Source organism: Sminthopsis crassicaudata, chromosome 5 (genome assembly GCF_048593235.1).
Source record: "Sminthopsis crassicaudata isolate SCR6 chromosome 5, ASM4859323v1, whole genome shotgun sequence".
NCBI classification, from domain to species: domain Eukaryota; kingdom Metazoa; phylum Chordata; class Mammalia; order Dasyuromorphia; family Dasyuridae; genus Sminthopsis; species Sminthopsis crassicaudata.
Genome location: NC_133621.1, coordinates 231,463,000 through 231,477,068, shown reverse-complemented (window position 1 = coordinate 231,477,068; position 14,069 = coordinate 231,463,000). Strand labels below are relative to the sequence as shown.

Below are 14,069 nucleotides of genomic sequence, written 5' to 3'. Positions count from 1 at the left end.
TTGGAAGAGAAGGGATCTCCATATACCTCATCCTGGTCCATGCAGAATCAGAAGGGACACAGGGGTGCAGGACTCTTGGTTAGACAGGGCCCTCTCCAAAAACTAGAGTGTTCTCCACAGAGCACCTGCCCACAATGCCCCATGAGTGTCAACCCTGGGCCCAAAGGAGCAAATGAAATATCCATATCCATATCTGACAAAAAAGATTAGAGGCTTGAGTGAAGGAAAAGGAACGGGGAGGAGAAGGGAGAGGGAGACGAGTATTCTTGGCCCCAGCCTTGGCCAAGGATCAGGTAGCAGCAGCAGGAATGTTAGCAGGTCAGCAGCCTGGTGCTGTCTATTAATAGTCTTCTGGGGCTCTGTCCAGCCAGCAGAGAGGACACTGGTACGTGAAAGGCTTGTTGTGGTCCACTAGCAAGAAGTGGTAATTCTATAGCCCATCTCCACCCTCAGATCAGGGACCAAATCCTTCTGAAAGCAGGGACTGAGGCCTCCGCCTCCCACCCTGCCAAGCAGTAAGAAGTCTAGCAGCAAGGAAACACCACCCAGTCTCTGGATGGTTGAGATGGGAGATAGAATTCCGAAGAATTTTGATCTTCCTGAGTGATCCTGTCATTCTGTTCTCCACCCCTAGGAAATTGGGTTAGAGGAAAGGTGAGAAAGCCCACCCACACCCCATCTAAGAGGTCTAAAATTCAGTAACACGATTACACTAAACAGATTCCTAACTTTAAATCTGGGTCCTTCAAGTCAAATATCCGTAATTGTTGGGGGTTTTTTTTGGGGGGGGGTAAAGGGGGGTTTGAGGCATTTGGCATTAAGTGACTTGCCTAGAAGTCATCCAGCTAGTAAGTGTCAGGCATCTTGAGTCTGGATTTGAACTCAAGTTCTCTCTGACTCCAGAGAGTCGCTCTGCCCATTGCGGCACCTGGATGTCCCAACGTCCTTGTTTCACAAATAAAGGCAGATTCTTTTCTGAGCTGTGCGTGCCACACCCTGTGCTCCTCAAGCCTTCTCTTTCCGTAAGGTGAAGAAAACTCTGCCTTCAGTGCTCTAACAACAGCCAGTTTGTCCTTCATCCCCAGACCCTCTGCCCCTCATTTTCTTTGTCATTAGTCTGTGCAGTGGAAAGAAAGGTAGATTTCGAGTCTGAGAGCCTGAGTTCAAATCCGCCTCCTCCGACCTCTTTCCTATGAAGCTAAGAGGCCCAGTGGGCAGAGTGATGGGCCCTGGAACATTTTCTAGCTGGATGCAGTTAATTAATGGCAGTTTGCCTCAACTTTCCCCATCTGTAAAATGGGGATTAAAACAGCACCTATAATCCGAGAATTGTATTAGGATAACAGCAAATATTTACAAAACTTGACAAGCACGATTATTAATCCTACCTGGAAAACGAGAGGTTTGCGCTAGGTGGCCTCTGACTTTAAGTCTGTGCCTTTAACAGAGCTATGAAAACAAGCGCGGGAGCCGGGGTCACTGCGCTGCTCCGTGAGGGGCCAGGTGGGGCTTCTCCCTATCCCTGCTCTGTATGCTCACTTCCAAACACACACCCAGGTCTTTAGGGAGCTGCGGCAGCTTTCCAACTAGAGGAGACCACCTCTGCCTTGTTCATCCGCCCCTCGCCAGACTTGGCCACGTTTCTCCGCGGGGGTCCAGCACCTTACTCACGCCAGCAGGTTCCTGGGCCATTCATTCTTCGGGGAAAGTGCAGGGCGCAGCACCAGGGGGCGCACTGATTGCTTCAAATGGAATCTTTCCAGGAAAGGATCGGCTTAACGACTACTCACATCATTACATTACCCGCGTTGGGGATTGGCCTTTAGATTAGAGATTTCCCGGACTTGAGCGGCGGGGAGTCCTAACCAGGAATGACTACAAAGCCCAGGATTCTGTGCGTTCAAACCGATCCCTGCCGTCTTTTTAGGGCGCCAATGATTGGCCCGGCGAGCCGGAAATTCATCGGGCTCAGCGAGCGTTGTTGAAGATGCTCCTTCTCAGGACGGAAGTGTGCTCTCGTCGGCTTCAGGAAGTTATACATCTTCCGACTGAGGCCGGAAGTGGGTCTGAGAAGATACATACTTTATTTCCGCCCTAACACTTCTCTTTCGGATCCTCGATTTAGACTTCCAGGTCTCGTTTTCCTCCCCCTGATTCCCCCCTATTGCATCTCTCTAGTTCCGGTCCCATCTTCCCTTGGGGCCGGAAATAGCGCATCGGTGGAGGTTGAGCGTCGTTGAAGGACTTAGGGAGGCAGCACTGTGAGGGCCAGGTATGAGGGAGGACCTGCGGGGCGGGAGAGCAAGACACGGGAGGGTGGTGGAGCCAAGCCTGGGCCCCGAAGTTCCCAGATTTCCCCGGACTAAAAGGCCTGCTTATTTTAAAAACTCCGGGAAACGACGCCAGAGTGGGGGAGGGGAGTCGTGCGGCCGAAGATCGGGGCTCGCGGGAGGAGCTAGTGCTGGAGCTGACCGTGCCTCCTCGCGGCGCGGCCGGCTGCCCTTGCGGGCAGGGTTTGGGGCCATTTACAGACGCTTCATTTTCTTAGTCTGGTTACCGAGATATGATGCGTCAAGCTGACGCCGCCGCTCTGTAGCTCCCCTCCCCTCCTACTTGTAAGCGCTTTATTTTCCCTGTGTATAAAATACTGCCTTTGCTCCTCTTATTCCCTTTCTCTTCAGTTCAATTCGGTAAACATTTGTTAAGTGCCAGGTACTGTCCTCAAGGAATTTACTATCTAATGGGGGAGGGAGGGAACTACACGCAAACAAATATTTACAAAACAAATTACATACTGGATAAATAGGAAATCATTAAAAGAAGGAAAGTACTAGAATTAAGAGGGGTTAAAAAAGGGTTCTTGTAAAAAGTGGGATTTTAGGGCAGCTAGGTGGCGCAGTGGACAGAGCACCAGCCCTGAAGTCTGGAGGGCCTGAGTTCAAATCCGGTCTCAGACACTTAACACTTCCTAGCTGTGTGACCCTGGGCAAGTCACTTAATTCCAGCCTCAGGGAAAAAAAAGTGGGATTTTAGTTGGACTTTAACAGAAGTCAAGGAGGGTCAATCAGAATCCTAGCCATCTTTTGTAATTCTTACATCAAGTCTTCTGGGAATTGAACTTCCACTTCTACCTGAGCCCCGTCTATCTTGTAGCATCTATTCAAATACTGAAATAGATCTGTGATTTATATTTATATTAGCCAAATGGCAATTATTAAGGCTTGCTCTGGGCTTGGTGACCATGTGCTAAGTGCTGGGAATATAAAGACAGGCCACCCACCAACCTCCTCTTCTTCCATTCCCTCCCCCCTCCAAAAAAAGCATTCCTTACTCAAGGAGCTTACAATCTAATTTCATGTCTTTGGACGATCCCTCCAAAGATGTAGGTATCAACCCATCTGTCTCCTCCTTTTGCGACTTTTCATAATTTCCCAGGAATTTATCATAAGGGCATACCCTTTCTCAATGTCCCCTGAAATCTCCAGGACACCAGTTTACATGCCACTTCTTGCCACCTAATCACCTCCTCTCTTCTTTCTCTCATAATTTCCCCATGTCCTTTTTTTGCATATGGCACTTAAGACCATTTAAAAAAAATTCTGTCATATCTATGTAGGGTTGTGCTTCATTTATTCACAGTGCCTAACAAAGGGCCTTGCCTATAATGGGGTTTTGTTAAAAAGAAAAATAATCCATTTGAACTTTTGCCTGGATTAAGAGGCAAAATTCAGGACAAAGAAAATTAAAAAGAGCTTGAGAATGTCAAGGTAGCAAAATATTGATAGACTAATCACTTGAGATTAGTAAGGGATTCAAGATAGAGTCAGCTTTTACTGATAATTGAAATAAAGATAAATAGGATAGGGTCCTGTCAATAAAAGGAATTGATCTCTTGCATTGTAGCACCTCCCTAATTGCTGGTATGTAAGGACTACTTGATGTTTAAATACTGCAGACTGTAATACTTCCGCCTACGTATTGACAAACAAGTCTGGGAACTGTGTGTCACTAAGTTATTGAACAGTTCTCCCAATATGATGCTAACCATATATATGGAAATGACTGAACAACAAAACAAAATATACATATATGCTTCTGTACTACATTTTGGTCTTATATCATTCCTTTATCCTTAATTAAATCATTGTAATCTCTGATGCTTATGCCAAATTAATGGCTGTAAACAAGGAGATTTAAACTCACTGCAGAAAATGTACTATAGCCATGAGTGTCACATACCTTAAATTCCACATTTCTTATCATTGTCACAAAGTTGAAACAGTGTCTTGTATTCCCTGAAAGAAATAGGCCTTATTAAATAGCCCCTATATGTAAATTAAGGCCTGTTGCAGATCAAGTCATTTAAAGCACTCATAGTGTGGGAGAGATTTACATGTTAGCAAAGTCACCCAAAAAACTCAGTAAACAGAAATACATAAAACAGAAGACCAAAGGAATCTAATAATATCAGTACTCATAATCTGTTAACTTCCTAATGTGCTTTCTGAAAATATCTTCTCTTAGATATTCTGGAATAGGCCTTGGTCTCAAGGCAGCTTTAGCAAAATCATTATCCTGACACATATAAACACTTCCTAAAGGCTTTATCTACTCTAATAAACACTTTTATAGCGGTGTGGAAGATTCACACAGTGAGCCAAATAATAGAACTAGCCATTTACTTTTATAAGACTGCTTAGCAAGAAACTGGGGGGGGGGGGGAATGAAGAAACTTAAAAGTATTCTCTTAGCCCTACAAATTGCAGATCTATAAAATAAGTGATTCCACAAGCCTGTTCCATTTTTTGCTTGAAAGGGCTTCTCTGAAAGCTAGAAACCACTTGGACTTTATTGATGCTCCTTTTGTTGATGGTGGTGGTGAGGGTCTTTAAAGAAACAAGTATACCCTAGTGATCAAGCCCATATGCCCATCAGGGAGTACAGCCAAGTCTTCTATAGTTCTTTAAGCCTATAACCTACTGAACGGTTTCCTCCTACAATGGTCTCAGATGGCCATAACACAGATCCCATAACAATTCACAACTGGAGGCAAGGAACTGAATTTTTCTATTCATACTTAAAACTGCTTTGACAGTTCGCTGTCATTTAACTTGCTGTATTTGAATGAGATTGTACACCCCATTGAGATCCATGGAACTTCCTATTTTGACCTTTGACCTTTTTTCTCTTTGTTTCCTCTCTGATGAACATGTCTTTCTACTATTCCTCTTTACAACTGTAAATTAATGGGAAAGGATTGTGCAAATTACATGTCAGAATTTACTATTTTCCATGAATTTATATTTACTTTCCCCAAGAGACCATTTTTTAACTGGTTCAGATTTTGTCCCCTGAGAATCTGGCATGATAATAGGAGTACAAAATACTCAACTCAGTCCAGAACTTGACCCTTTGAGTCCAGCTAAGGTCACTTCCCCTCCTCCTTGTGGACATCCACTCTGAATTAAGTTCGGTACTTGCTGTTGTTTCTGTTCCAGATTTCAACCACTTGGTAGCCCCTTTCTCATGGTGTCAAAAGAAGGAATTTTCATTTAATTTCTTCTTTAACAAAGTGTTTTGTACTATGTTACTTCCCCCTGTAATGTCCCTAATTCTCCTTATCTAGAAAGAAAGAAAAATTGACCAAGATGAGAATCCTGTATGATCCTTTTGACTAAGATTTCTATATTAACTTCTTTGTAATTTCTCTGCACTTTGTTACCATATTTGTGTCATTACTCTCTTCTGTAGCCTACTTTACTATTCACTTTGCTTTTGCCTTTTTCTCCATTTTGTTCTACCTAGACTCCCAATTACTTTTTGGCAAAGAACACCAGCTTACCTGGATTTGAATTTCACAAGAGAATCCCCTTCTCTGTTTTCCCAAATATTAAAAGGAAGACTTTCCTTGTATTCTACCCTTTCCTAATGTGTTGATGATCTATTTGCAATGAAAGCCTGAAAAATTTTCTCATAATTCTAGCTATTCACCTCATTTGCACAGCAAGGCCATCAGACATCAGAATCCAAGTTCTAGTTTGTCCAAGAAATTTATCAGATCATGAGATTTCCCATGAGATTTCTTGGGTCAGGCCCATTTATATCTATGTTGGTAACTAAAAGACAAATTGAGAAATCCTTAGAGCTCCTAGGAGCTTGTTGTAGTCAGTGGATCCAGTAATTTATAAGTATGGCAGAGTCTTTCTTCTTTCTTCCTCCCTCCTTTTCCTTCCTTCTTTTTTTTTAATTGAAGCTTTTTATTTTCAAAACATGTATGTATAATTTTTCAGTATTATCCTTTGCAAAACTTTGTGTTCCAATTTTTCCTCCTTCCCCCCACTGCCTCGCCTAGATGGCAATTAATCCAGTATATGGTAAATATGGTAAAAATATGTGTTAAATTTAATATATGCATACATATTTATACAATCATCTTACTGCACAAGAAAAGTCAAATCAAAAAGAGAAAAATAAGAAAGAAAATAAAATGTAAGCAAACAACAACAGAGAGTGAAATGCAATGTTGTGATCCACATTCCCACAGTCTTCTCTCTGGGTGTAGGTGGCTCTCTTCATCACAAGATCATTGGAACTGTCATCAATCATCATTGTTGAAAAGAACCACATCCATCAGAATTGATTATCATATAATCTTCTGTTGCTGTATACAATAATTTCTTGGTTCTGTTCATTTCACTTAGCATCAGTTCATGTAAGTCTATCTAACATGTAAGTAATGCTGATCATTTCTTATAGAATAATAATATTCCATAACATTCATATGCCATAACTTATTCAGCCATTCTCCAACTGATGAGCAGCCACTCAGTTTTCAGTTTCTTACCACTACAAAAAGGGCTACCACAAACATTTTTGCACATGTGTGTTTTTTTCCCTTCTTAAAATCTCTTTGGGATATAAGCCCAATAGAAATACTGCTGGATCAAAAAGTATGCACATTTTGATAATCTTCTGGGCATAGTTCCAAATTGTTCTTCAAAATGGTTGGCTCACTTCACAGCTCTACCAACAATGTATCAGTGTCCCAGTTTTCCCACATCCCCTTCAACATTTGTCATTTTATCTTTTCTTGTCATCTTAGCCAATCTGAGAGGTGTGTAGTGGTATCTCAGAGTTGTGTTAGTTTGCATTTCTCTGATCAATAGTGATTTAGAGCACCTTTTCATATGACTAGAAAGTGTTTTAATTTCATTTGAAAATTGTTCATATCCTTTGACCATTTATCAGTTGGAGAATAGCTTAAATTCTTATAAATTTGAGTGAATTCAGAGTCTTCTTGCTCCTGACTTGACTAGATCCTGTAGCTCAAGGATTTCAGCTCTGCTTAAGAGTAGTGACTGTGGCTATCCTTATGGTTGACAAGACCTTTCTGACATCTCCATTTTTCCTGTTATATCCATATATATCACAGTCCACAATGTCTTTTAATCTGAAGACCATATTCTTTTCCAATGCTACTTGTTTTTTTTTTTTTTTTTTTTTTTTTTCATTTAAGTAAACCCCATATTCTGGTTTTATCCTGTGTTGTATAGATACATTAATCCACCACTAGTGGAGCTGTGCACTAGTTTAGAAAGCGATTTGGAACTGTGCCCAAAAAAATTGTTGAAATGACAGTATCCTTTGACTCAGTGATATTGCTACTAAGGCCATATCTTAAAAGGGGAATGATATGTACCAGCAGCATACTTAGCATCTTTATGGATGTTTAAGGAACCCCCTGAGGCTAAATAAAAAATAATGTACTTCTGTTATATCCTGTGGAAGGTCCCATTAGCATTTTTGAAGGCCACATCTGGAAGGAAAGAAGGAAAGAGTTGATCGTGATAAGTTTTTAGCAAGATTGATAGAAAGGAGCCAATGGAAAGGAATTCATTGAAAAGACAAGAAGTGATAATTGATGGGAAAGGATCCCAAAGGGTGTAGGAAAGAGGATCTAAATGAGTAATTATTCAATCCCATATTCGCCTTCTCTTTTTCAGGTTAAATAATTTATTAGAATATATGCCTAATTAGGAGAGTGTTCCTTAGGTGGTGATTTGATCTTTGTGTCTCCTCCCAGGCCCTAGCACAATAAGTTCTTTAAAATAAATTTTTATTGCATTAGCTCACCACCACCACCATCCCGAGAACCATCCCTTTTATACACATACACACACACACACACACATACAGATTTTTTTTTTTTTACTGAGGCAATTGGGGTTAAGTGACTTGCCCAGGGTCATACAGCTAGGAAGTGTTAAGTGTCTGAGGCTAGATTTGGACTTGAGTCCTTCTGACTTCAGGGCTCTATCCACTATACCAACTCAACTGCCCCTAAAATTTTTTTTTTTAAAGAGGAAAAAAACTTTTCAGCAAGACTAATCCGACAAAAAAAATCTGATATGTCTAATTCTACCATAATGTTCCTCCTCTGTAAAAGTATGCTAAAGGGCATTTTCATAAATCTTTTGGCACTAAGATTGTTCATTATAATTTCACACCATGGTTTTCCTAGTTTTGTTTGTTTAACTTTGCATTGCTTCAAGTTTCCCTCTGTGTGTGTCATTTATTATCATTTATTATAACACTGTGATACTCTTATATTCGTTTGCCAGAAGTTGTTTATTTCCCAATGAAAATTTACTTTGTTTCAAATGTTTCATTAAAACACAGAGCTTAACTAAATATTTTGGTATATATCAGATATTTGTTTTTATTAACGTTCCTGGAGGTAGTATGTGCCTAAAAGTGAAATCTCTAGGTCAAAAGTTATGGACATTTAATCTCTCCTAATTCTAAATTGCTTTCTAGAATTGGGGAATAAGTTCACAGCTCTATCAGCAATGCATTAGTATCTTTTTTCATGACTGCTCCCAGATTTACTGTTCTTATTTGTCACTTTTGGCAATTTGCTAGGTATGAATAAAATGAAATCTCAAAGTTCTTTTGATTTGCATTTTCTTTGTTTCTTAAAATAGATTTATAGTCATCTTTTGTCTCTCATGCAAATTCCTCTTGAGTAGGAATTAAAATGTTTCTGTTTTTGTGTCAATGCCTGGGCACAACATAGATGTTTAATAAATGCCTAAGAAAGAATTGAAAATGATTTAGTTTGTGAACCTGAGTGAGTAACTAAAAGAATGATGGTGTCCTTGTAGGAAATAAGGAAGTTTGAAGAAGTGATAAGATTTTTTAGGGGATAAGGAAGGGGAAATGATGAGATCAATTTTACATATTAAGCATGTATATCAGTTTCAGCAGTTGACTTGTTCCCCAAGTGTGAGAGAAAGATTAGGGTTGCAGATACAGTTTTAAAAGCCATCTGAAATAGAGCCATTTGAAGCCCTTGGAACCAATGAGTTCTCTATTTTACAGGAAGGCACAAAGTCATAGTTGTCTTCCAGAGGTTCACATTGGAAGGTGGCATACCTTTAATTAATGTTACGAAGTTTGACAGTTGAAAAGATTACAGTTTGTATTATGAAGCACTTATTGAGCATGTTCTATGTGTATGGCACTTTGGGCCCTCTTAACATGACACCACAGCAGATGTTAATCTTTTATACCTATTTTCTATTGGCCATTTGATCTGTCATGAATTCAAGGCATGCAGATTTAATTATAAGCCTTAGACAAAATTAAGAAAGTTAAACTCCTAAAAATTGAAAAAAATGTATATATTAGATCATATACTCCCAAGTCAAGTGAAACAATTTTTGATTTTGGCTATACTTAATAACATGGATACTAGATTGCTAACTTGCTTCTAATTCAGTTCTTGTTTATTCTGTTTTCTTTTGGTTCATTTGCTTCTTTGTATTGGGAATTCCCAAAGGAAGTTTTTGTTTTCACTTTCTTATGACCACTGAAGTTTTTTGTATGGGAAATATATTGTGTATTACTGGGATGATTCTAACTAGAGAGGGGAACATGTGGGAGTAAGTATTACATTCAAGCTTTTGAATCTGAAACCAGTTTCTTTGCAGGGTGCAAAATGATGTCACCTAAACAACTAGCTGACTTTGGCTACAAGGCTTTCTCTGCCTCCATGATGTTACTCACTGTGTATGGTGGCTTTCTGTGTAGTGCCCGGGCCTATCGCTATTTTCAGCATCGTGGTGTCCTGCGCCAGGCAGCTGAAGAACAAAAGTCTCAAAGCATTCTGCAAGACTGAAGAGTTTGTTCTACCTTAGAATATCAAGGCCTGAGACATGCTGTGGGTCACCCAAAATTGCACGGAAGGGTAATCTTGAGAGTCTCCATGGTTTCCATCGATGGTCAGAGGAATGTACTGATATGCTCCCTGCCCTGAATTGTTGAATGGATCACAGCAGAGGAGTGACCGTGAAAGATATATAAATATATTAAATATGGTTTGCCATTTCAGGCTCGTGGTATTTATTTGATCAGGATAGAAATCATAGAGTTAAAAGCACAACTTCCCAATATCCTAATCAGACTTTACTCCTAATTTCCCTTGAATTTGATTGCTTGTAAAATAACATGGGCAGCTACTAACCTAAGAAATTTGGGTAGGCTTTATTTTCATAAACTGCTAAAGCAGGAAATGATTGCAAGAATCATGTATTTATATCTGTAACTGGACTTTGGAATTTGCTAAGCAACCTAATCCATTATCAGACTTCTCTAAGTGTTAGGAAATTCTTATGTGAAAACAAAATCTACTGCCCTGTAAATTCCATAAAGTTTTGTCTCATAAAGCTTAATCCTTTCATCTGATAAAGCATGATTATGCTTCCTTCTCCCAGGTCCCTTTTGCCTAAATTTCAGTTCTTTTAGCTGATTCTTATTGTTCTCCTAAGTGGTATTGTTAATAGGACCCAGAACTGAAAATGATATTCAGTTGTCTGGTTGACACAAATCTCACTGAGTATATTAATCTTTATGCTTTGTTTTGTTTGTTTGTTTTTTCCCCCAAATAGCTGTTTTCAGAAGCAAACCTGTTAAGATTTAGTTGGAGGCCTACAGGATTAACCTCAAGGAGAGGTTGATAACCCCATATGTAAAAGATAAAAAGTTCCTGGAATTCAGTGGACTTTGAAATTAAAATTCCCTTCCTCAAGGTAAAAGAAAAGCACATAGCTTTTGGGGGTAAATTGCTTTCAACAACCCCAGACCCTAAGCCCCATTAATCTGGATAGCTTGACTTTGGCTCCTGTTCTTTAATATCATAAGAGTTTGAACCTTGGAGGCCAAATTTGTTGGAATAAGAATCTCTATATAGTTGAAAAAGAGTCCTAAAAACTTGTGGGGGGGGGGACCCTAATCCATGATATGATATAGTAGAAAAGTGATGGGTTGAATTTAAAGGACCTGGGTTTAAATCATAACTTAGAGGGGCAGCTAGGTGGTGTCATGGATAAAGCACCAGCCCTGAAGTCAGGAGTTCAAATCTGGCCTCAGTCATTTAACACTTCCTAGCTATGTGACCCAGGGCAAGTTACTTAACCCCAATTGCCTCAGCAAAAACATAAAATAAAATATAACTTAGCCATTGTTATTTGTCCATTGTTTTCAAAGAGGACTAGTGACATCAGGGATGATAAATTGGATTTGAGAGAGGCAAGATGGCACAGAGCTGTCAGCCATACTCTTCCAGAGTTGTGAAAGTCCTGTGGCAAGACGGCCAGCATTGGCCCGGGGTGTAGTGGATGACCTCAAGTTTTTGATAGCTAATGGAGTTCTAAGGATTCAACAGAGTCTACATTAGCCACCTTCAGTGCTGGTGGAACAAATTATTTTCATCCACCCATTCTGCTGGGGGAAGTTTTCACATGCTGGGGTGGATGGACATCTAATGAGGCCTGTGATTTATTCTCATCCTGATTTAGCCAGTCTGCTGGGATGTGGCCACTCTACATGCTAAGAGCCACAGGTGAGAGTTGAGTACTAACCAGGTGGACACCAAAAGTGGGTGAGCAACTCTGAAAGAGCTCAGCAATCCTCATATCAGAATGCTGGCCCTCTTGAACATCCCCTACACTTTGTGTGGAAGATCCAATTTCCCCAGACTCTAGTTTTCTCATCTAGAATAAGGGGTTAAGCTAGATGACAGATATGACTCTTTCTTACTTAAATTGTGTCCTCCCAAGGGAGTGTGTTCCACTCTGGCAGAAATCTAATTAGGAAGCTTTTCTTTACATCGAACTTCACCTTGCTTCTTTGCAACTACCATCTCTTGTATATGGATATACCCTTTGAGCCAAACAGAACAACTCTAACCCTTTTTTAAAGTTTCATGTCTTCCCCTCACAGTTTTCTCCAGTTAGTCCTCATAGAACTCAAGACCCTTTACCATTATTCTAGGAGATAATTTCTAACTGATCATGAAAGAAAGAGATGAAAGATGGCTACTTGGTCATTTACATGTTCTAACTTTGTTTACCTCCTTTTCATCTACTCTCAGATAGTTGGCTTTAAGCACTTATTCTCAAGTCAATTAAATACTGCCTGCTGTGTACACAATTTTCTACCTTAGGCTAGCAGCGTGTGTGTGTGTGTGTGTGTGTGTGTGTGTGTGTGTGTGTGTGTGTGTGTGTGTGTGTGTGTGTGTGTGTGTGTGTTTATTTATTCTATGCCCTTCAGGAACACTATCAATCAGTATTGATTAACCAGAACAGAAGAGACTTCAGATTCCTTTATTCTTGGCTAAAGAAAAATGGGCTGGTTCATTTGTGTGATACTAAATCTACAGGGGAAACTATCACCCTGATTATGGTTTTTCACATCCCTCTTGCCAGAAACAAAAAAAAATGGCTTTTAGTTTGGATGTTTAAACATTTAACTGGTCCTTCATTGTTTTCCCAAGAATATCTGTAAAGCTTTGTTTGCCTTGAGCTCTTTTTATTGTACTAGAATTTTTCCTTTGAATTCCCACCTCCAGAAGTCTCTAAAATATTTTTTAAAAATAAGTTTTCATTTAAAATAACACATCACACTACTTATGCCTCACACAATTCAACATAATTTTGCACTGGTCTGGTAGTTCCTTCATGGGAAAACAATATAAACCACAATATTTAGGAAGGCCTCACTGCATCCTAAAAATTACACTTTCTCCAAATTTCCCTATTTTTGCATTCTGTAATTTTTTTTTTTAGGTTACTGTATCTTCTTGTCCTGTCTTCAAATCATTTTAATTCTTATACAAAAGTGTCAGTAGAGGAGAACATGCCAAAAAGACTGTGTCCCAACCAAAAGAGGCTAGATGCTTTTTTTTCCCTACTAGTTTTTGGGAAGCCCTTTTACCATTCTAAAGAGACTTCAGGTATTAGGAGGTGACAAAAGATCTGGAATGTTTAGGGTTAAAATTTCTTCATAAGAACTATATAGTAGACCCAGATGCTATATAGCTCAGGAGAGCTCTTAGTGATAGTAGTTACGTGACCAGACACTGGTTAAAAAGACTTAGTGGCAAAACAGTCACAGTTTTGGCAATTCAGCTATCCACATGAGACAATTTTGGAAGTCTTGCCAAATGGAATAGAAGCTTTACCCATTTTCCCACTACCAAGACACTGTATATGGTACATCATAGTTCTAAATTAGAGGCAGTCAACTTTGAACTTTTTACCTATATGGGATTTTGTGATTCTACAAGTACTGAAACCAGTTGAACTTAATCTATTCTGAATGAAGACATTCTTGATTATACACATTTCACCAGGATGAACTATTCTAGGAAGTGGCTGGTTCAGGAAGTACGATGAGACATTGAAGTCTAGGTATTAGAAAGTACATTCTCCCACATCCGAGGTTTCAGGCCCTTTTTTTCAGTTACTTTGACGAGAGTATAACTTGTATACTGTATATAAATATGCAATATATAAGAGGGAAGACACATTAGTCATTCTAATTTTAACCTGCATGTGGCAGCCAAAAAAAAAAAGTGCATATATATCAATCATCGAGTTGGTTCTTGAAATTTAGACCCAAATTTCAGGAACATTTTGGTAAGATCTTTGTCTACAGATGGCATATCTAAGTTTATAATTCATTAGTCTGACTGAGGAAGACCACATCTACTCTTGAAAATTAGCAAA

At 39.6% G+C, this 14,069-nt stretch overlaps 2 protein-coding genes across 6 annotated transcripts in view; one reads left to right on the top strand and one right to left on the bottom strand.

The window, feature by feature from the left end:
* Positions 1-14,069, bottom strand: part of RACGAP1 (Rac GTPase activating protein 1) — a 284,478-nt gene that overhangs the window by 122,190 nt on the left and 148,219 nt on the right. The gene's annotated exons all lie outside the window — the stretch shown is intronic.
* COX14 (cytochrome c oxidase assembly factor COX14) lies at positions 2,135-10,392 on the top strand. 5 transcript variants are annotated; one of them, XR_012482584.1, is made up of 3 exons: positions 2,143-2,272; positions 6,563-6,712; positions 9,993-10,392. XR_012482584.1 is itself a non-coding variant. In XM_074270428.1 (2 exons), the coding sequence occupies exon 2, from the start codon at positions 10,001-10,003 to the stop codon at positions 10,178-10,180; it is 180 nt and encodes a 59-aa protein (XP_074126529.1). In that variant the 5' UTR covers positions 2,135-2,272; positions 9,993-10,000; the 3' UTR covers positions 10,181-10,392. The 5 variants fall into 5 exon arrangements, 4 of the variants coding, with proteins under 4 accessions (XP_074126529.1, XP_074126533.1, XP_074126531.1 ...); XM_074270428.1 differs by lacking the exon at positions 6,563-6,712 and having other exon boundaries at positions 2,135-2,272; XM_074270432.1 differs by lacking the exon at positions 6,563-6,712 and having other exon boundaries at positions 2,159-2,272; positions 9,982-10,392.